The 23,687-nt window shown below is 39.3% G+C and overlaps 1 protein-coding gene across 2 annotated transcripts in view; it reads left to right on the plus strand.

Moving 5' to 3' along the window:
- The window catches only part of MRPS27 (mitochondrial ribosomal protein S27), a 48,711-nt gene that overhangs the window by 21,109 nt on the left and 3,915 nt on the right, over positions 1–23,687 (plus strand). For both annotated transcript variants that reach the window (XM_051642090.1, XM_051642091.1), the window contains 6 exons: positions 10,829–10,943; positions 11,436–11,514; positions 12,799–12,914; positions 15,247–15,349; positions 17,568–17,710; positions 22,957–23,112. In XM_051642090.1, the coding sequence (XP_051498050.1) occupies positions 10,829–10,943; positions 11,436–11,514; positions 12,799–12,914; positions 15,247–15,349; positions 17,568–17,710; positions 22,957–23,112 (712 nt within the window). The remainder of the gene's footprint in view (positions 1–10,828; positions 10,944–11,435; positions 11,515–12,798; positions 12,915–15,246; positions 15,350–17,567; positions 17,711–22,956; positions 23,113–23,687) is intronic.

Genomic DNA, 23,687 nt, shown 5'->3' on the forward strand with positions numbered 1-23,687 from the left:
CAGTGTTTCTCTGTACCAAGCACTCTAGTCAGTCTGCTCAGCTACCTGTGACTGTTCCTTCTGGCAGAGTTCCCAAGTTCCTCTTTCTCCATTTTTTCCCTTTATTTTGTGACTATTTGGTTCCTAGGCAGGATAATCTCTTTCTTACTCTTTTTTTGATGTGGGGTGGGGCATAGGACAGGATAGGGCAGAGTAAGCCTAATTATATCAGCCCAAACCTCTCCTATCAGCTGATGATACCCACTTATGCATTTCCTAAAATCCTGGTTTGCCCCCTGTCTCTGAAGGAGAATGTCCTATGGCTTTTCAAGCTGCTTTACTGTGTCCCCTTTGCTGTATTATTTTGAAAGCCTGAGGGGCCCTGTTAAATATGGAGTTGTTAATTTCATTAATAAAGCTGCAAGCAGCTCTTAGCAGTTGGTTTCCATCCTCCCCACCCTGAGAGATTTGGTGAGACTCTGGGCTGCACATCTTTGAAAGGTGCAAGAGTTGTTCTTGCCTCCGAGTTTTAGGCTAATTAATGATCCATGTACATGTGTGGTGTGCCAGGTCTTCAGCAGGTTTGAGACAGGTCCCTGGTAGCTGGGGGAATCATGTTGCTTTCTTTGGACCAGGTGAGGATTTGACCCAGGATCTAGTTCAGCGAGCATTAAAATAGTCAAGAAAGAATGCATTCTTGGGTTTGTTGTTAAAATCAGAAAGTGTTATACAAGAGAGCAGCTGGTGGAAACTCCTGTTTTCTCAGCTGTAAATGTAGTCACAATCAACATTCTTTCTTCCCCCTGCTGAAAAATGAATGGGGATCTTGATCCTCCCCCCCTTGACTGTAGAACTTGTCAAGCTGAAAGTTCATGGGTTTTGGCTTTGCAAACACCTTTATGAGTAATATTTTTTTCCAAGAATCAGTGTGGATATAAAGCTGGTTTTAATCTTCAAAATCAACTTTATTATAATCTTCTTTAAATTCTCGTTTGTTTAATTCTGATCTCTCCTCTTTCGCTGCTGTTTTCATTTAACAACAGGGAAGAATACTCCTTTCTTCAGTCTAATCAGCCACCTTCTACTTAGTTCCTTTAGAGAGTGAAAAGAGCGGGGCTAAATCCAGCCACAAGTAGAACAGACATCTGGTGGCAGACATCTGGGAGTAAAATGGACAGCCCACCCTCCTCCCTTGCAGCACTGTCTGTGCCAGATCGCTGACAAACCAGGCTGTCTGCTGATGCTTGCTACTGGGGGTGGACGAGATACAGGAAGCTACTGTGAGAGCATGAGAGGAATATTTGCAGTGGGAGTGGTACACTGCTTTCTCTGCAATGGGGTTTCTTTTTTTGTCTTCCATTTAAGTTACTGTACTGCAGTAATCACCCCTTATTGCAGCATTTCCCTTGTCCAGGTTAAATCATAAAGCAGCAAGTTCATCTTATGCAAGATACAGTAGTGTTGGTTTGAAAATCATGATTCTTTGGAGCTTCAGCCAGTAGTCATGGCTGAAGCTAGAGGTGAGCATCAGGTATTTTGTCCTCTCTGTTGCAGGTATTTGTGCTTAATAACCTTATTTCTTTACCTTGATAGCTTATCATGTAGCTCTGCCTCCCGTTCGCTTGTGAGGTGCAGAGGACAATGATTCACAAGGAAACAGTGAACAATGAAAAGGGCACAGGTAGTTGGTCAAAATCAGGTTAGCTTGAACTGTGAGACTGTGGCATCAAGTGTGAATTGTGCAAATCCAGCTTTTGAAGTGTTCAGCAGCAAGTGTAAAGGTTTAGCTCTTCCCTTTCTTAAGTTGGCTACTAAGATTCATGCAGTATTTGTATTCCTGCAGCACTCTTGCAGGCACCTTCTTTGTGCTTAAATTGCATGTGGTGTGAAACCCAATGACTGCAGAATAAACCGTTTGGCTCATACACTTCTATGTTGGAGCCTTTGATACTCAAGCCAGAGGAATGCATCTCTTGCAGTCTATGCAAGTTCAATCTGATCAAACTGAAAAGTGTTAAGGGATGTGTCAGTGCATGTGTTACAGTAGCTTGAAGCTAATGTGTGGTGTATTTCTGGGAGATACTTTGTAAAGCGTGAAGAATTTTTGTAGAATAAATGGAAAATGCAACGTTGTTACAATGTGGACTCTAGCTCTCAGTGAATTAGATATCTTGAGAAAATTATGTTAATTGTGTCTCTGGTTAAATTTAGGCAGTATGTAGGCACTGTTAGAAAGTGGCTGTTTGCAAATACTATAATAACAATATCTAGTTACACACTTTTTTTTACCTGCTCTTAAAATATGAAGTTATTATTGGCTTTTGTTAACAATGGTGCTTATGCATATCCATAAAGTGTTCCTTTTTAATATAATGTGGACAGCGTGTACTGTCATAGTTTAAGCTAAGCACTCGAATGCAGAAACTCCTCAATATTGGTCCTTACTCTGTGACACTGTCCTGTTCCCTCTGACACTGAGTGAACTACTCTAAAACTTGAAGTCCTTTCTTGTCACCTTGAAAAGCCTTCAGTGATATGTATCTGTCCACTTTGGTGAATGCTACTGGAATGCAGGCTTCACTGTGGCATCGCTGCACTAGTTGATGGCTAAGAGAGATGGATGTTTTCTAAAGCATCTGAAGTTACTTATTTTTAAAACCGAAACATCTAACTAGCTTTGAAGTGATTTATTTCCTAAAATCACATTATCTTACAAATAGCCCTGGCTAAAGAAAGCCCATGGCGTAAGTACTATTTGGTACCCAGAAGGTTTGAAAGTTAATTACAGTGTGCAGCTCGTGAACTGATTTTCTGGCAGTCTTTGGCAGAGGATCTCATTCTGCAAAGTGAACTAGGTACAAAGGTGATTTCAGCAATTGCAAATTACAAACAGGCTTTGATAAACATTTCTTACTACTTTTTTTAAAAAATTATCTAGTAGATAACTTGTGCATCAGCTTTCACATGGGTGGAGAATTAACTGAAGTAATGACAATACAGGTGGGCTAGTAGTAGGGTAACAGTCAAATCAGTACTTTAATAATCTGTTCCATTTTTACAGCCTTTCTGTTAATCAGGGACATGCATAGAGAACTGGCCCTTTGTTGAACTTTAATACAGCAAGTTTTAGCCTGACACACTTAGAAACTGCTGAGATTTAAAAATCTCCCTGAAGCAAGAATGTGTTGTACATTCCTAATTTCTCTTATGTATGTTTTTGTATGCCAGTATACCAGGAAAAGATAAAATTAATGGAACAGTTGGTTTTAAATTAGACTTTACTGTAGTTGCAGAGGGACAAAGAGAGTACCTTATCAGAATCACTATAGCAACAGCTCACTGTATCATTCTCAGTGTTTTCCTCAGCCTGTGATACTCTCTACTCAGTCACTAGATTATTAATAGCATTGACATTTAAAGCCAGTCATTTCAACTGTAAGCCCAGGAGTATTTTGAGCAGAGAGAAATCCTAGGAGCAATGCCATTTACAGTTTACAGTTTGGGGATTAATTGGGCTTTTTATTATTGTTGTTATTATTATTACAAGACTTCCTTTCTCTTATGAGCTGTGCTCTTTGACTGAATTTCAGCTTTGTGGTGAAAGTAGTATGATGCTTCATGTGTGTGAGAAGTGTTTTTCCTGCCTGTCCTTTCAAAAAGGAGTAGAAGAGAGGTGGTTGTTGGTTAATGAGACACTCCTCTAGGCTGAGGAGAAAGATAGGAATAGTATATTAAAGTGTCTGTTCATTTGGTTTCTTTAATTGGGGATGCATCTCTAAGCAACAAGAAGTAAAGTAAATCCCCCATGCTGTTCACCTCATCGTTCTGTCTTCACCATAAAGGAGTAAAGCTGAAAATGAGAATTGCTTCTTTCATAGTCCGCATTTGAAATAAAGCTTCTGAATGTTGATGAAATGGCCCAGTTTTATTTTCTGCATGAAACTAAACCAGGCACCACCGCCTTTTCTTAGTAGCAATATTTGTACCATCAAAATGTTCTTTTCTCTACCAGTCACACTGATTATCCCCAAGTGGCCAATTTTAGCTTTAGTGAGCTTCCTGGTGACCTTCTCTGTAGCCTCCTGTCTTGTTAAATATTGTACTTAGAACAAGGAACCATGTTGATACTGGATTTTTAAATGTTAAGACCTTTAGTTTCCAGCTAGACAAGGCCTGTGGCTATTATGTCAGGTTGAGGCACACAGAGCACCTTCAACGAAGCTGATGCAGAGCCCAACTTGTATTCTTTTGAGAAGTGAACTTGCATTGAGGTCATGCCAGGGATTGCATAGTTCTGGAGTGTGTTGAATCTACACCGCTAGAGATGTTCAGGGTGAGTCTGTGGCATACTGAAGTTGATTGAGTCATCTGAAGGATTCCTTCTCTCTGTGCTTTGCAAATTATTCTAGAGGGGTTGAAGTTTGTAACCTGATGTAATCTAGTGATGGAAGATTGGCAGAGCTGCTGCACTCCAGTTCTATTACTTTCACTGCCTTCATTTGGATGAAAGGATAGATAAATAATTCAGTTACTTTTCAGAGCCAGGAATCTCAAGAAATTACTTCAGACTCTGCTGTAGGCTCTGGATCTGTTGCTGTTTCTATTTATAAGCAAAGCATTTCTTTTGTGCTGCTCTAAACAGCTTCTCCATTCATACCTTGTTTTGAAATTTTTAGCATTTACCTGGGATTTTGCAACTATCTGATGATACTTTTTTTTTTGGTTTAGCATAATTAGGCTGTTCCTTGTGTTCTACTCACAGAAGTGCCTTAAATCCATCAAAAGGAAGAAGAGCATTTAGTTATACAAAAAATTTACAACAATGGGCAGAAATGCTTGTATTCTGCTTGTCATTTGTTAATCAACTGTAGTAACTGGCTGTCAAAGTAGCTAGGTAAAGGGTAAGGTGGATCCTAGCTGCTACATGGTTGATTGCTCTATGTGATAGTCATTGCTAGAAAGAGACTTTGCCAAGCTGAGCTTTCTGTGCAGGAGTGTGGTTTTGAGCAATGCAGTAGCTACTCTGAGACTACTGATTGGTGAATTCTGTCCCTTTAGTTGTTAGGAGGTGATATCGTGAGACTTCCTAAATGACTGCATAGTATCTACTTCAACCCAGAACCTTCTCTCCTAGGTCTGGTCCTTTTACCAAGCGTAATGGCTTAGAAACAGATAAACTTCTAGCATTGTGGTGGATGGAATTAAAAGCTGTATGTGTTATTACTGTAAAGCAAGACCTGATACTAGAAATATTCTTTAAGTCTGCTGTTCAGCCTTGATGTTTGACTGTGCTTCTGTTCAGTAGTTTCTCCATAGCTAAAAACTGGTGATTTAGGCCTGTTTTGAGGCTACATTCTTAAGTGGTATTGTGGCTCTGTGCATCCATGAACAAAAGATGCTGTGCAAGAAATACACATTCCTGTGGGGGTGGAGCAAGCCTAATTTAGCAGAATGGTCAAAGCAATCAAGGTCTAAATTAGTTTAAAATCAAAGACGGGGGAAAGTCAATAAAAATTAAAACAGAATAAGGGCTGAATGTGGGCTTTCTTCAGGGAGTCTTCAAACATCTTTTCTTCTGTAAGAACAATTCTGCCTCAGCGTTAGACCATCCTCAGTTATACTTGCCTTGTGTAATTTTTTAAACGTTTCCTGTTTCTGTTTTTGATTATTGTTTTCTTATAATGTGTATGCTAGCTTTGTTCTTTTATTTCAACACAAAAGGAAAGTGTTCCCTCTGTGTTTGCTTGAGTGTAGGCAGTTAATGCATGAGGTACTTTCTATAGGACCAATAGGTTTATACGTAAAATTTTTAAAAGGGTACATGCAAAGAAAGGTGTAGGCTAAGATGCAGACAAAGAATAGATAGGGGGGAAAAAGATTTACTCATGTTTAAGGAAATTTCAAGAAAAAAGATTTTTTCAGGGCTGTTGCCATTGACACATGGGCAATGCCTCTTGGTCCATTAAAAATGCAGGTGTTTTTTCCCAAGGCCTGTGGCTTGAAATTACAAACAAAGGGAGAGTTCTGGATGATGTTTACTTAGCCTTCCAGTTTCCAAGTTAAGCCTGCCTGGAATCCATTGATCATTATGCACTGTCGCTTTAAAAATGTGACTGGGAAGAAAAAACATAACATTGCCAAGTTGCTTCACAGCTCTGTATGACTTGTGTAAAATGCAGAGTGGTTTTGGATTAATTCCATTTAGAGAGGGTTTTCCTGGCTCATAGAGACATTTCTTACAATATGTATTCATTTTAGGTCTCTTTAGCTTTCAGGACTTTTTAGAATTTTAAGTGAGTGGGAAAAAAATCTGGCACTCTTCTGTCCAGATTAAAGCAAATAAACATGCAAACGCATGTTTCTCTCAGGTTCTAAAAGAGAGATTTGACATATAGGTGGAAGAAGTTTGCTACAGTGACTACCCCTAGGTAGCTTTCTTCCTTTCCTGGACTAGGACTTACAAGGGACTAGCAACATATGTAACCTTTTTTGTTTTAACTCTGAGGAAAGCACAGTAACACATGTAAATGTTGTGAAATAATGAAGTAATAGAGATTGTTTGATGTCCTTCTTCGTTGATTTCCTCACTTCCTTACAATGTGGCAGAAGATGGTACAGGAATTTCTAAAGCATAAGAACAGACAAGAATACTGTAGTCAAAGAGGTTTTATGTATCGTCATGCAAAATTAGTAAGTAAAAATGCAGGTGAAATTTAGAAAGTCTTGAAGAAATCATATGGTTTAGTGCACTGCATGTGTAGATCATTATGAAATCTTTTCTGTGGGTCAGGCAAAGTTGCAGAAAGGAAAGGCACTCTTCTTCCTGCTTCACACATGGGGGAAAAAGAAGAAAAGAATACGTTTTGCACAGGGAAAGTTTCTGGCACTACCAGGAATTGGATCGATCTTTAAGAAAGCCACAGAGTGCAAAAATGGGATCTTCTGATCAGGTTAGCAAAGAATTACAACATACCTGCTGAGCTGGCTTTCCCTCCATACAGCACAGCTGTTCCTGGTTATGTATTTCTTCTGCATCACTTGCTCTTTTGCAATCCAGGAAATTTTCCTTCACTGTCTTCCTCATTTGTAACCGTCCCCAAAGCGATGAACTCCCCTGTGCCAAACCTAGGGAAGAGAATACAGTCCAGCATATTGTTGCTTCTTTTTGCTGTCATGGTTGCAGTATTACTTACCTTGACAATACAAGGTTTGTGAAAGCAGCAGTAGAGTGCATCACCACTTGATGGCACCAGACAAATTTGCAAGACCATTTAAAAGAAATAAAGAAGAGAAACAACTCAGCTTTTCTGCAGTATGGGAGGGTACCAACCAAAAGTAAGTTATGCTTACCGTATTAGTAGATGATTCGTTAAAGCACTCTTAGAGCCTGAAAAACTTGGCCATTGTTCAATTTCTGTAACACAGCATGAGAACTTCAGCACTATTGTAAACAATGAGCAACAAGGCCTTGTGCAGGAAATCAGTAAACTGAAAATGTATTCTTAGCGCAGTGTGCTGGGCAGTTTGTGAGCAAAAGAGTATGCACTTGCTTTACTAAAAATGTTCTGGTTGCCTTTTACTGAGGCTGTACACTCACTGTATCTCTTCCAAGTTATAATCATTTTAAGTACAAAGCAAGAGTTTAATGAAAGCCAAGTTTCTGTTCTGCATAATTTGAACAATTTTCCCAAGTAGGAGGGTTTCTACTACCATTGCGCTGTGTGCTGTTAGATTCCAAATGACCTTGATATTTCAAGAACTCCTTGTTTTACAGATATTCCTCTTAATGTTCCCCATGGGGCCAGATGTTGTCAGTTCAGTGACTGGAAGGATGACCACATTGATTCTTGAGCCATTAACATTAAAGTGTACCAACAGGGAGCTCCCCTAATACTGTTATGGATACTTTCTGAACGCATTATAAGAATCTTCTGCTAGTTCTCAGAAAAATGTCTTTCAGCGTCATACATCTGTGAGATAACCTCCTGTTCTTTCCATTAAACACAAAGCAATTGCTAGAGGCTTCCTTTATTTAATTCACTCCGAATCCTTTGCTTTCTGTAGTTTTAGCTTCCTTCTGTCTTTTAATCTGTCCCTGAACGTATTGCCTTGCTTAATTATATCCTGTTTTGTGGAGAAAGAGGAAGATGTTATTGCTCATCAAAATGACCAGCAATCTCCTCTTTTCCCTGATTCCCTTTCAAATAAAAATGTCTGCTACATTTGGTTAGTTTGTCTAGGTGAGCTGTACAGACAGAAGCTGTTGGCTTCTTTTCTCAACTGGTAGAATACAGAACTCATCCCAGCTTTATATGGATCAGAAATAATTAAATATTGCAGGATACCTGTTCCCTTTTCACTTCCAATTCTCCTTCTGTCACATCATGCATAAATGGAAGTGTGTACTGTTGGGGAATCATGTACATGTATATCTATTGCATTCCTGTTGATAGGGAGACAGAAAAAAATGGGCACCAATCCCCTCTCTTCATTCCCAGGCAACTGCTTTGCAATTTATTATTACCATTAATAGAAAATTATTTGGCTGAGGAGCTGTTTGATTTTTATTTCCATAGTACCTCGTGCAATGGAGACCAGGTCTGAACATAAAGATCTTAATAATAACATGCAGATATTTGACAGATCCTGTGGTTATCCACAGACACTCAAATCAGTCCCAGCCCTACAAAGCTCATACAAAGATTTTTTTTAAAAAGACTTTATAACATGAATGTGAATTTTGTGCATATCGATTCCAGAAAGTTGTGTTAACAGAGAGTGTTTTGTCCTGTTTCTAGGCTACATTACATCCCTGTTATTTTGACTTTGATACGTAGAGCATTTCACCATTTTAGTAGGCTATAGCACATTCCCAAGGTGCAGGATGTGTTGCAGTGCTGTCTTACTGTGGTGTACTCAAGAGAACAAATACAGCTATGCAAAAAGATGAATATTCAAACCCATTAAAACCTTTTGGTTAATTGTTGTGTTTTGTTTGTTTGTTTGTTTTATAATGTTTGCTTCCTTCCCATGTAACTAGTAGGAAAGATGCCAAAGACTGCATAAAAAGAACGACCTAAGTCTTTGAGAACATAAGTGTCATGTTTTTATTAGACATGTCTGTTGGTTTCCACTTGTGAAACAGTATTAACCATTTACTGAAGCAGTTCTAAAAGATGCTGGCAGCTTTATTGCTGAGTGCTGGTGTTGCACTCTTATCTGTCTTAATTGGTTGATGAAACAGTCTGTAGCAATAAGTTAACTGTTCCATAAAAATGTCTGTAAATAATGCTTCCTGTAAGCAGTATTGAAACAGAACTTCAGTTAAAGCAAATATACCTTCTTGCTGTTTTGAGTACTTGAACTCTAGAGGGAAGAAAATGAGAAGCAATTAGAGCAACAAAATGGATGTTTGTAATTTTAATATTCAAAGCTTACTTTTCTTTTCCTGTTAAATTGTATTTTAATGGGGAGATTTCATATGCCACTTACAAAACTGGATATTTAGACTTTGTTTAGTTGTTTAGCTTCACTTTTGTTACAGATGTCTTCTGCGTTCTGACTCGCTAGGCTACAATACTTTTCCAGGCTTGGTCATTTGTGTAGCCCTCAGCTGTGGGATGCAATACGCAGAGAGTCACTGAAGGGGAAAGAGTTGGTGGCCACATTAATCTGATAAATGTTCTGGAAGGCATGCTCACTCAGATGGAAGAGCCAGCCCTGGCTCTTAAATGGTGCTGCAGCTTGGCTTGAGGCTGCAAGCATCAGCACATGAGCCCAGCTCAGTCTTCAGCATTTTCTAGAGGAAGTGGCAATCACTTCTGTGCAGTGGACTGAGCCCACTTTTCATGCATACAATTTGAATTTCACACTGAGGTGTGAAATTCAGCCCAGGAACAGGGCAACAGCTCCTACCACTGGACTCCTGTTTTTTGAGTCTTTGCCAAAGGTAAAGCCCCATATGCTTTTTCTCACCAATTCTTCACATACAAAGCAAAGTGTATATGTCTGAATAAGACTGAAATAAAAGAGACTGAACTTACATTTTTACGAATTGTTTTAGCGCTGGAGTATGTTGCCTGGGAAGACTGATGAAGCCATGGCATGAGATGTCTCAGAACAGGTTAAAGAAACATTTGTCAGGAACAAGGCAGCCGGTGCAGGGGGGTAGGGGAGGGCTTTCCAGCAGTTTCCCCTTGCATGAGGTGTGCATCACTGTTGAAGCATTTCTAAAGACGAAGCATGCAGCAACCCAGGGATGGCCTGTGCTGAGGCACAGTGAATTCCTAAGTGAGGCATGAGTTAGCAAGGGTGGAAGGCACCAGATTACACGAGCTCAAGCTCAAGAGGTGCAGACCCAGCTGTATTTAGATGTAATTCTGATACCTACTGATGTTCTCAGTCATGGAGCAGTGTTGCTTTTAGATGAGACCAGCAACAGTAAAACGTTACACAATGAGAAGGACAAGGTTAAAAAGTAACATGATGGTTATAGCAATCGAAGCTTGCCTTCATAAATATACCAAGCTATTATTTTGTGGTATTTAGCTTTTCAAGGGAAAAATAGTAGGCTTTCTGGAAAGTTTAAAATACTATGTATTTGTGAAAAGGCCAGATTCCCCCTTTGTACACACTATTAAAACATACAAAAATTTTGTTTCTCTTACTTGAAGGTGCTAACTGGAGCTCTTTGGAGAGCAGTGAGTGACTGCAAAGTCAAATACTGAGAGATTTATGCTTGAGATAATGAAAGGCAGGAAGTTTGAAACGTGCAGTTTGTTGATTACAGAAATTGCTTCTGTGATAACAAGGAGTCATATTGTCACTTGGACTGTTTATTATCTTTTAGGTTTCGGCATAGTCCAAATTGCTGGTACTTGAGAGACTGGACCGTACACAGCTGGATCAGACAATGCTTGAAATACGGTGCACAGGACAAAGCTTTATACACATTAAAGAACAAGGTAAGCGCTTACAAGGAAAAGCTGTGATATTTCATCAGCTTTATTGCAGCCGGGTCCTGTAGACTGTGGTTTTAAGTTCATAGAATTGTAGAGCAGATACTTTTTTTACAAACATAAATTAATGTTGTGCTTGCATTTCAGCTAAATCTCTTCGCAGCTTTTATTTTCTCTTCCTTTGGAAGCTCTTTGTTTTTGAACAGTGTTGGTATCCAAAACATACTAGATGCAGGAGAGACATAAAAACCTGACAGGCAATGTCCCTCGTGGTCCCAAAGGCTCAAATAAAATGCCAAAACAAATCAAATACATCAACAGTTAGAAGGTCTATACCACAGCAGCCATGCTAATCTCCTTTTGTTGCTTGACTGTCACATTGCTGCAGTGTGCAGTGCCATTGTTCTAATCTGTCTGATACCTGCAGTGCTGTGCTTGGGAAGATTTAAGCAGCAGATTTTCACACTGATTTTTTTTTTTTTTCCTTCTACCCTTCAGGTTCAGTACGGAATTTTCCCAGATAATTTTACATTCAACATTTTGTTGGATTGTTTTATAAAGCAGAAAAAATATGATGGTAAGTCAATATGTACCAATTCTGCGTCTTTAGATGCATGCTCTTGTATCTTCAGAGCCTTTCTTTGAATTAAAAACTTTTGAGCCATATTTTATTCTGAAGTCACCTTAAAAAACATGCCTACTCCTTCCTTTAATCTATTTTTATGTATTTTATCTCATTTCTTTTGGGTTTTTATTCATTATATAATTTTGAAACGTAATTCACAGTTTCTATTGTGGTTAAATGTAAACCAACCACCATTCCAAATGTAAACCAACTTCACCAGTTTTTATGAGTCTGACATACATGATAAAAACATTATAGGACGATTAGTGACAATTAGAGTGTTAGAAGAATTGGAATGCAGGTCGTTAGAGTTATCTTAACCTACGTTTAGCTATTCAGAAAGCTACATATCTAAACTGTTTATCTAGACTTTCTGTCTGTCACTGAAGAGAGCCAGCTGTGCTGAATTGCCATGTTAAGGTGCTTGTCTTTCACTATTGACTTTTTAAGTGTTGAGATGAATAATTGTCTCATGTTTGATGACAAATATTTAAGATTTTCAATTCACTGCAGGTTTTCTGTTACTGTAGACTTGCAGTGAGGTCTTCTTGGCATAAGCCTCAACATGCAACTGAAAGGGACAATAAGTCTTTCAGGAGTTCTCTGTAGCTTTTATCATGAAGGTTTTGCTAAATGGCAAATGAATACTTTTTTTTTTTTTTTGAGATCCCCTTCATCTGTGAATTCCTCCATACTCCATCCATATATCTTTTCTGTGACAGGCTCAAGGCCTTTTGTTTAACAAACTGTCCTTCCTGACAGGGAGTATCACTGAAACTCCCTGTGGAGCTCCTCCAGAGCACTGATTGTTGAATATAGTGAGTGCTGTGAGTGATCTTTGACAATTTTTGTGCTCTCGTGTCTCCTTAAGGGCAGTGAACTTAAGCCAGTCTTCTCTCGGCTGAAATCTAACACAAGAACAAAGAAGTAATTTGTAGAGATTTTTTAAAAAGTGTTGAAAATGAAGGTCTGAGCAAAGAAGAGCCAATTGAAGAGTGCAGAGCTAAGATCAGTGTGGAAACCTTCTTTGCTGTTCTCATTTTATTCAACCAGTTCTTCCTTCTAACAGTGTGTTTGAATAAGCGAGTAAGACTAATTCTATACTACTAGTCATAAGAAATCTTTGACTTTCTCCCTAACTACTTCAAAATATACTATAGCAGTGGAGTACCAGTGAGCAGGAGTGAGAGCTGTGTAAATTTGCACTTGCGGATTATGTATTATTTTCCTCCATAGATGCTCTTTCAGTAGTAACAGAGATCATGCTGCAAGAAAATTTTGATGAATTATCAACACAGCTTCTTTCTCTCTATGTTTTATATCAGTACCTGGCAACGAAATTGGAACATACGGTAAGCTTACTACACTCAAAATGATACAGAAAGCCTCCCATTTCTAAGTGTTATGTTGCAGTCTTCTGGGCATTCAATCTTGAATGTTTTTTTTCCCCCTAAGTTTATGTAGAAAAAAAACCTCTCTTTTTTTTCCCCATTATGTTTACAACTGCAGAATAAAGACTAAAACAAGCAGCAAAAAACAAAAGCTATCAAATACTTGTTGCCCCTTTTGCTCCTCTATCTGAAAGAGAAGGTCTGTTGGGATTTTCAGAGGTAATGTAAGCCCATTGGAAGATTATGAAATGACATTTCTTCATTTCAAGGAGAGTTTTATCAGTTAATACAAAAAACCTGTCACCTATTGTATAGGACCCTGCTAAAGTGGGTTACTGCTCACCATTAGAGCTTGTAATGGTGATGTTGCAAAATTATAAAGAATTTTTACTAGGAGTTTTACTATCCCGTTTGGATTTGTGTGGGGTTTTTTCTAGTATGTGTTTGATGTAAAATTAAGTTAGTTACATTCCTCCCTTTTCCAGGGATGAGGGGTTTCTTATTTACATCTTGCTTAAGAGCAACATGACAGTTCAGACTCTTGGAAATGGCATTATTCTGCCTTTGCAAAAGGGGCTCAGTTAGGTATCAGCAAAGGCCTCTGCCATGTTCATCACTTCAGGCAGCTGTTTTTCATAGTTTGGCACAAGCCTTCAATAGCATGTTGTCATAAGGAAAGTGCTTGAAGTGTCCATTTGTCAAACACAAAGCATCTTCCGAAATGCGTATTACAGATGCCTTAAGATTACAGATAGGGGTTTACTCAATTGTATTGCAATTTCAGTTTTTACCATAGAAAGTGGATGTGCATTTGCCCTGTTCTGTGATTCTGTGACTCTGTATTCTCCTTCATTCCCCCAAAGTTAAATATGCTTGATTACTTGTATATGAAAAGCAGAGAGACCAAAATCTTATTTTCCCGTTGTGTTTGTTCATGTTTCTGTATCCTCACCACAAAGACAAGCACTTGTCAGTATGTGTAGTACTTCATGAAAGCTGAACATGCAAGCAAGGCTTATGCAGACCTATGACATATTTAAGACAAGCATATTTATATAGCTGTGACTTATTTAATATGCATTTTGAAATAACCACATCCAAATGCAGCAATAAGCCGTATTTTTATGTGTATACACCTTACAGAGTACCATTCAACACCTCATAATGCTCATTACCAATTTTCTGTGTTTGATTTAAGAACTGGGGGCATACAGAGTTACGAGATGTGCTCACCTACTCCTAAAAATCCCGTTCCCTTTTCTCAAGGTGTGAGACAGGTCAGCCAGTGTTTTGTTGCAGACAGGCCCTTGGCCTTAGCTTAGGGGTCCAGCAGTGTGATTAAGTGTTTTTTAACTTTTGAGAGCTGAGTCTTGGGCAATCTGACTGTGTTAGTGTTTAGTGTGTATAGCAGTGGTGACAGAGAGCTTACATTTTTCTGCTGTTGTAAACACCACTGAAAGCCTGACTGGTCTTGGCTGTCACCAGAGTTTGCTCCTTGACTGCTGCAGAAAATCAGTGAGATTGCTACCATCCACTGCAAAGGTGTTAAGTTCTTGCAGTAAAAAGACATTTGTCCTTCATGTTTTGTGCTTCTCTGGTCTTGAAAAATGTACTATACTATCCCATAGTGAAACAAAATTGAAGCTGCACTTGTTTAAATGTGCTTACTGATTATTGGGTGCCCTTTAGCCATCACTGGTGGTCTGGATCAGACAACTGGTGCTTCTTCTAGCTGCAGAGACAGCTGTACTTTTAATTCTGGGGCATACAGTGGTCTGGGTGAGTTGCATATGTTCTTTTCACAGTGCAGATTTTGGACTTGGAGCAGCCATTAGCAGCATATTCTTCACTCAGCATTTTCCTGTTCTAATGAGGGATAGTGGAGTATGCATCTTACCACATACTTCAAATAAAAGGCTGCTCTAATACAGAAGCTGTATGATTTTTTTCTTCAGCAGTGTTAGGCTGAAGCAAGTAGTGGGGTATAGAGGTCAGAGACAGAGCTTGACTAATGTAAATCAGTGTAACCTTCTGTCTTGAAGCAAATACACTGATTTATTTCCATACAGAATCTCAACCACTTACATGTTACTGTCTTCTGGAAAGAGAAATGTTCCTCAGTATGATGTGTACTGTTCCTGAGGTTATATACATAGTGTATACTAGACATGTTTAATGATTCTTTACTTCACTTTCTTTACATCTGAAGAAAGCTACATGTGCTGTCTTTGGCTGCTGCCATTTTATGTTTGTGTTTGTCAAGGAACACTTACTTAGTCTACATTATTTGCAGTGGGAAGAGGAGAGAAATCTTGGAGCATCACTAGTGCTTACAGGTCTAAAGCAAACAAACACTGTGGGTTTTAGCTCCCAGCTGTATGGCTATGCGTTCCTTGGTAAGTTTTACCTTTCACAGCCTTATTTTCCCTCTTGTCTTCAGTGGCTGAATTTTTGCTTTATCAAAATGTAATCAAGGAGAAGGCTAAGAAAAAAAGGCAGAGAGGAGAATGAACAATTTCAGAATTAAGACTGAATATGTTTTGTAAGCGTGGAGGGTGTTACTAGTCTAACCGGTATGCCCTTTATCAGACAGTTTCAGAACCTCCCTGCAGGTTTGGCTTGGCAGCTGAAAGAAAGAAGATGCTTTTAAAGAGCAGTAGGATTGATTTGTTTGTGGACCAACACATTTTCAAAAAAATACAAAAGGACTGGGTTCCATAACACAAATTCAGGGTTATGAACAATAGACTCTTTTTGTAGTTACTGAGCTTCTTAAAATAATCCTTAAACCTCAAGAAGTTCAAAGAGCACAGCTGGGAAGTCACTATGTTTAGAACATTTACTACTCATTGTAAAGTTGATGTTTCTGTTGTGAAAAGCAGATAGCAGGACCTTGATCCTGTATCTGTTGAAGGAGTCTTCACTGCTAGTGATGTGCTGCTGTATTATTAAATAGCAGTTAGGTCAGCGTATATCCAGAATTGGAGGGAAGGGGAATGGTGTAATTCTTTAATTTCCTCTAACCTTTAGAGGAAATTAGTGCAGACGAGTTTTGCTCTTTTCTACAAAATTGTTACTTCCTTCAAAGTAATTCATTTATTTAAAATTTACTATTATGCAGTTGGTCCATTACTGTGATATGTTTTGTTCTAGAAGGTAGAGAGTATGTATTGAGAGTAGTATAAAGCAGACTTGTTCTTAAAATGGGGCCTCAAAATACTATGTGTAGTGGCAGATCTTGATTCGCATATATCATGACTGTTAAGACAAAAACCTAGTTTTCTGTCAAAAAAGGGAATGAAGTGAAAATGAAATTGAAAGTAGGATTTTCCATAGTGCTCTGGTTTGTTACCCAGTGGAGATACTGATACAAATAAGGACTTCTCTGTGCAGTTGGCATTCAGTTTGTGGTGGTTTTTGTGTCATATAGATTGATTGAGTAGTGGCTGTATTTAAAAAATGCACTTTGCTGTTGTCTGAGAGCAGTAGTACTTGTTCCATGACATTGACATTCAGTAAATCAAAAGCTATTTACTGTTATGTCACATATTCCGCAGTCTTGCCAACACTAATGGAGCCAGCCTCTGTGATAGTGGACGATGTCTACAGGCACAGAGTGGCCTGAAATACCTCAGCTATTTTAATATAGCAGTAATACATAAAAAACTGCCTGTGCAGTTAATACCTTGCTTTTCATAGACTGTTCTCTTCCATGTAAAGAAGGGTAAGGTGTGTTCCATCATTCTGTGTCGCTACAGCCAGAGTGCAAATTTGAGAACTTGGATAAGAGAGGTCCTGTAACGAATACTGAAGTGGTATTATTTGTTACACTGACGACGACAAAATCAAAACCTCAACATGACAATAATTGTAAATCAGTGCTCACTGATTCTGACATGATGTATGTTTCCTTTATTATGTTGGAATTTTGTTTTATCTAGTAATTACCATCAGAAGAAAAGAATTACCATCACAGCACCACTGACAAGGTGCTGCTAAGGTCACTGAAGACTTTGTTGCACGGAATGTCCTAAATCAATGTTAAACCATGACAATCAAGAAACAAAATTTCATTTTGGCAGGTCTCCTGTATTTCCTCTCAGGAAGCTCCAGCAGAATTAGGGGTACTTAGCTATATAGTTAGCCAGGATGTATGCTGTCAGTACCATACAGTCTGGCTGTGAAATGTATGTGAGTATACCCTAAAGGCCACAGAGGTTGGATTGAGTGCATCAGTCCCTGATGGCTAAGGAGACATTTGTCTGAGATCTTCAGACATCCTGCTCAGAGCTGCTGTTAGAACTGCTAGACAGCCAGAAAACCTGACTGCTTTTCCTGTTTTCTGTCTGGACAAAATCTCTAGGTGAGGGGAGAGGAGGAATGGGGAGGAATCAGAAATAAACATATAATAGCTGTAAAGTTGGTCAAAGAGAGGCACATTATTTTAATAAGGTAATAGCAGTTTTATCAGATCAACTATGTAGAAGAGTGTGGGTTTTTTACCACAATAGCCAAGACTCTTGCTGTTACTTCTAAAAAATGGATCAACCTGTATGGTTTCTGTTAAGACTCAAGGGTTAAGGTACTAACACTGAAGTATTTTTTTAATCACAGGGAAGGTGGAGTTGAATAAAGGGCTAAGAGCTGTATACAATCTAATGCCACTGATGTGGACACCTGGATACTTGAATAGAGCCTTGCAAGTGATGGAGAATGTGGCTTCATTGTCAGGGGACAGCAAAATCTGCAAAGAAGCTGTAAGTATGAAGGCTATAAACTGTTGAAAAGAGGTAACTTTGTATAAGCCAAACTCCAGTAAAACCTGTGAATTCTGTGCCTCGCTAATGAGAAGAGGACCATAGAGGTCTTTGGAGGACAGAAGTAATGTTTAGAACAGAACAGGTGCTTCAGTTGATAAGCCAGTGATTGTGTCTGCTGGCATGTACATGAGAATGAGTATGTGTTACTGCCACAAACTGTTTAAGTGTGTTTTCTAAGCCTTCCCCTCCCTATAAGTACATGTGGGTCTCTGTCACAGCAAGCACTTTTGTGTCCCAAGTTTTTCAACTCAGAGACACACTTATTCAGTGATGATGAAGTACCACATCTTGTTTCTTTCCTGGCTAATTCCATAGTTTTTTGCTCTCTGAGATGATACTGTTGTGAGTGATACTGGTCCAGAAATAGTACAGAGTGTTTTATAGGAGGGTTATAATGACCTCCCTTGGGAATGATGAACAAATTCGATGCATTTGTGAAATCAGCACTGAATAAGGGACTTGGGGCTTAGTTAGGAGTGCTGTGGGGCATCATACTGATAATCAGATAGCTTAGGGAGGAATAACTTAGAAAACTGCCACCACATGAGCTGGAGCATAGAAACATCACTGAGGTCTCACCTTCTTTTCTTCATATGCTTTCCTGAAGATGTGGCAAACTCAAGTGGAAAAAGAGAACCTATGGATCATGAAAGTAGGGGCTGGCCACTTGGGAGGAATATAGGACTGTTGCCAGAGGATGTAGGGAGGCAATTAGGAAAGCTAAGGCCTCCTTGGAACTTAATCTTTCAAGTGAGGTCAAGGACAATAGAAAGGGCTTCTTCAAATACACTGCAGATAGAACTAACTCTAGAGGCAGTATAGGCCCACTGCTGAATGAGGTGGATGCCCTGGTGACAGAGGATATAAAGAAGGCAGAGGCACTGAATACCTTCTTTGCCTCTGTCTTTACTGCTGCAGACTCTCCCTAGGAGCCCCAGATCCCTAAAGCCCAGAAGAAGTCAGGATGAAGGAGGAGTTTGCTTTGGTAGATGAGGATTGGGTTATGGATCAGTTAAGCAATCTGGACATCCATAAATCGATGGGTCCAGATGGAATACACCCATGGGTACTGAGGGAACTGGCAGAGGTCATTGCTAGGCCACTCTCCATCATCTTTGGTATGTCGTGGGCAACAGGAGAGGTCCCTGAGGACTGGGGGATAGCAAATGTCACTCCAGTCTACAAGAAGGGCAAGAAGGAGGACCCAGGTAACTATAGACCAGTCAGCTGCACCTCCATCCCTGGAACGGTGATGGAACAACTTGTTCTTGGCACTATCTCTAGGCATATCAAGGATGTGGGGGTCATCAAGAGCAGTCAACATGGTTTTACCAAGGGTAAGTCATGTTTGACCAACCTTCTAGCCTTCTATGAGGAAGTAACTAGGTGGATAGATGATGGCAGTGCGGTAGATGTGGTTTCTCTTGATTTCAGTAAAGCATTTGACACTGTCTCCCACAGCATCCTTGTAGATAAGCTGAGGAAGTGTGGTCTTGATTATCAGGTGGTGAGATGGATGATGAACTGGTTGAAAGGAAGAAGTCAGAGAGTTGTGGTCAATGGGACAGAATCTCGTTGGAGGTCTGTGACTAGTGGAGTCCCTCAGGGGTCGGTACTGGGACCAATGCTGTTCAATATTTTCATCAACGACCTGGATGAGGGAACAGAGTGTGCCAAGTTTGCTGATGACACTAAATTGGGAGGAGTGGCTGACACACCAGAGGCTGTGCTGCCATTCAGTGAGACCTAGACAGGCTGGAGAGTTGGGCAGGGAGAAACTTGATGAAATTCAACAAGGGCAAGTGTAGAGTCTTGCATCTGGGGAAGAACAACCCCATGTACCAGTAGAGGTTGGGGACTGACCTGCTGGAGAGCAATGCAGGAGAAAGGGACCTGGGGGTCCTGGTGGACAGGAGGATGACCACGAGCCAGCAATGTGCCCTTGTGGCCAAGAAGGCCAATGGCATCCTGGGGTGTATTAGAAAGGGTGTGGTTAGTAGGTCAAGGGAGGTTCTCCTCCCACTCTGTTCTGCCTGGAATATCTGGAATATGGTGTCCAGTTCTGGGCCCCTCAGTTCAAGAAGGACAGGGCTTGAGAGTCCAGCGCAGAGCCACAAAGATGATGGAGGGGAACATCTCCTTTATGAGGAAAGGCTGAGGGAGCTGGGTCTCTTTAGCTTGGAGAAGAGGAGACTGAGGGGCGACCTCATCAATGTTTATAAATATTTAAAGGGTGAGTGTCAGGACCATGGAGCCAGGCTTTTTTCAGTGATGTCCAGTGTTAGGACAAGGGGCAGTGGGTGCAAACTTGAACATGGGAGGTTCCACGTAAATATCAGAAAAAGCTTCTTTACTGTGAGAGTGACAGAGCACTGAAAGAGGCTGCCCAGAGAGGCTGTGGAGTCTCCTTCGCTGGAAACATTCAAAACCCGCCTGGACAAGTTCCTGTGTGAGGTACTCTAGGTGATCCTGCTCTGGCAATGGGGTTGGACTTGATGGTCCCTTCCAACCCCTAGGATTCTGTGATTCTGTGTATCCCTGGTGATGGGAGTGTCCCTTTTGCTAGCATCACTACTAAGTTTGCAGTCTTGGCATTTCGCTTGACAAAGACTGGGGCACTGCTCACCAGGGTCTCCTTTCTGTTGTTCCATACTCAAAAGTAGCTCTGTGTAATACTGGACAGTGCAGGTAACAAACTATCACATCTACATCTTCCACCCTTTTGTGTTGCCTCTACAGCTGTGTGGTTTTCAGGATTTCTTCCTTACTCAAAGTTTGAAGAACTCAGGCTAATACACTTGTGATGTTTTCTCCTTACAAACCCTAGATAAATGAAGGAACTCCTCAGCTTACTCTAGGTTGTAGATGAACATCCTACTGTTGAAACACTCTATCTGTCTGTGGTACAACAGGTCAATAGGAGATCCCATCCTTCCATGTACTTTGACTGTAAAAATAGTAAACCCTAGTAATATCTAGGTGTGCTTTATTAGCACAGAGTCTTTGTTCAGAGAATAACTAAGAGTATTAAAATAAGGTTGTTACTGATTACTTACTAATGCTGCAAGTGTCTCTGTAGAAATCCAGTAGTAGAGCCCAAAAAGCAATGACTGTGAGAGCCACACAGAGACTTCCCTGAAGAGATAATTGGTCTCATTTTCATTTTTAGGGAGCAGCATATAAACAATCATGCAAGTCACGTAAGTTTCACCAAGCTGAGGATCTAGACCAGGCCTGGAGTATGTGTTATTATCAAAATAATTTTTCTCTAATGCATTTCTGTGGCCCCAGTGGAGAAGGGAAACAAGGAAAATAGGTTGACCTATATCCTTATCTGGTGTAAAGTAATTACAGTGTATTGATTGGCATCATCTGGCCTTTTCTACCTAAATCCTCATTAGTATTTGACTATTAAATCCATGCAATATATTTTTAATTACTATTTCCAACTAAAATGCAGTATTCCCAAGAATTAAGGACTAAGGGCATTGATTATATCAATATTGGGGTCAGTCAGCTTCCACTGAATTCAGCAGCAGCTGTGATGGAAACATCCTCAAGTGCCATAAACCTTTTTTTTCCAGTAGCATCCTGAGTCTCTCCTAGCTGGGCTAGGTTGACCGTTATGCAATTCTTATTAATCCATATGATAGCACTGAGAAGTATGGGTCATGTTACGAATCACTATCTTTGCATGCCTGCACAGTCACAGAGTTAGTTGAGAAAGACACAGCTCTGGTTTTGGGATCTTGGTTCTTTTCCAAAATGTAATAATATTTTCTGGCTGAATAAATTTCACTATCTAAAAGGGAAGTTTTAAAATCAATATTTTTAACTGCACAGTTTTGGATTAACATTTTTTAGTGATTTTCCTAATCATTATTGGTCACTTTTCTTCTGACTAAACATGTGTCTCTCCACTCTGCCATTAATATCTTAACAACACAATAGAAATGCAGTTTTAGTATTGTACTATACTGTTTACTGTGAACAAGCAAGACAAGTTATTTTTTTATCAGTTGTTTGAGAAAGTATCTAAAAAAATGTATGTATTTTCAAGCATATTATTATTATTTCATTGCTTATTTAATCTTGTTACAGTACTACTAGTTTAAAGATTACATATCAGCATCAAGAATGCTATTTCAAATAAGCCTAATTTTTATCCTTTAGCATTATATACGTATCCTAGGAAAATGAAACTGTAAGTATCAAGATCCCTTTTGCTTGAAGACAGCATCACCAATTCAAAGGTTACACAGTTATATCATCCTGTTGATAAATACTCGGAATTAGGATTCATGGAAGGATAACAGCTTTTTGCGTTTGTAAAAGCTGAACTTTAAAATGAAGGTAATCTTCATCCAGAAATTCTAGTTGTGGAGATCACGTTATTCCCAAAGTAGCAGCAGACTCCATATAGGAGTTCCATCTTTTCTATCAATTATATGTACAGAAATAATTTACCAAGTCCCTTAGCAAAGCTAATGCATTCTTTTGATAGAACTGCAGTTAGATTGGAAGAGGGTGCTTCTCTTACTGCCTCAAAAGACAAAAAAGCAGAAGATAAACAGAGGTGTCACAAGTTAAAAATTTACCAATATATTACAAGCCTGTATTTCAATTTTTCCTGTTAAATTATCAAACTAGTGATAAGAATTAATGTTTTTGTTGCTGAACAGGTGATTCTCCCACTTCATCAAGGAGTTACTGAGATGATCTGTTAGAGATTATATTGTTCAAATACTGCATAGTAATATCTGGCTTAGGTGAATCTGCAATAGTGGATCATGCTAGTGCTGTTATCACTCTGGACTACCATTTAGCGTTAGTATTTATGGCCAGTTATCAGGCCAAGGGGGAGACATTAGCCTAGTACCCGACCAATCTGCAGATAGCAGTCAGCATCAGAGTCATGGGGAGTTATACTTTTGACAGGGGATGATGGAATTGTTCTGTTGCAGAGATCGAATGTCCAGCTGCAAAGGTCTCAAAGTACAGTACAAAGTTCCTCCAAGAGTAAGTTCCATTTCCTATTAGAATTTAGTTTTCTTTTTATGATACACAGAAGTAATCTCAAAATACATGGTAACTCATGAAGTTTTTAGTAAACATAACAGTGGTGTTACTCAGATTGTATTCCCAAACTGTTTATGCTAACAATGAAAAATGTGATTGCTCAGATTGATGCTCTGGAGACAGTTTTTAAGTCTGTCATTGAAGCAAAACCTGATCGAGAATCATCTGAAGAAGCCAAGGAATTACAGCAGAAATCACAGTTTACAGAATCAGAAGAAACAGAGCAATCTAAAGCACCCAAGTACTACGGTCGATTCAAGGTAAGAGGGTTTTGTTTATCTAAAGATTCTAAGATGTAGTTTGTTTCCATAATATATACTAGAAAATATATACACTGGCTTATTTTGACTAGTAGACTGACAACTTTCAGTGCATAAGGAGTCCTACCTAGCATTTTTTAAACCAATGTCACCATACGTTTTCATTTCTTCAGACAGGAAGCAGCAGCCTGCAAAGACATAAATGCTCAAGGCCACTTGTCTTTTGTCTGACTGCTGGGATTTTATCTTCACTTTTCATACACGAAAATGATGAATCCAATCCTGTTTGCAAAAGTCGTATATTTATTAAAAGTTGTATGCTTATTAAAATAAATTGTAATAGGCATGAGACCATCCTGAATTTCTTTTCCATTTGTGTATGTTACGATTAAATAGGAATGTTGCATCCTGTACTTTCAGTCTGGGGAATTAAATAAGAGCTTTATTGACCCCCTTTTATCTTTACATCTTCACATGCATGGTAACAATATTAAACACAAACAGTTGTTCATTAGGGCACAGCTGTGTAGCAAGTACATTTTATTTGATCATCTTGTAGCTGTGTAATGAGAACT

Source organism: Apus apus, chromosome Z (assembly GCF_020740795.1).
Source record: "Apus apus isolate bApuApu2 chromosome Z, bApuApu2.pri.cur, whole genome shotgun sequence".
Taxonomy (NCBI): Eukaryota; Metazoa; Chordata; class Aves; order Apodiformes; family Apodidae; genus Apus; species Apus apus.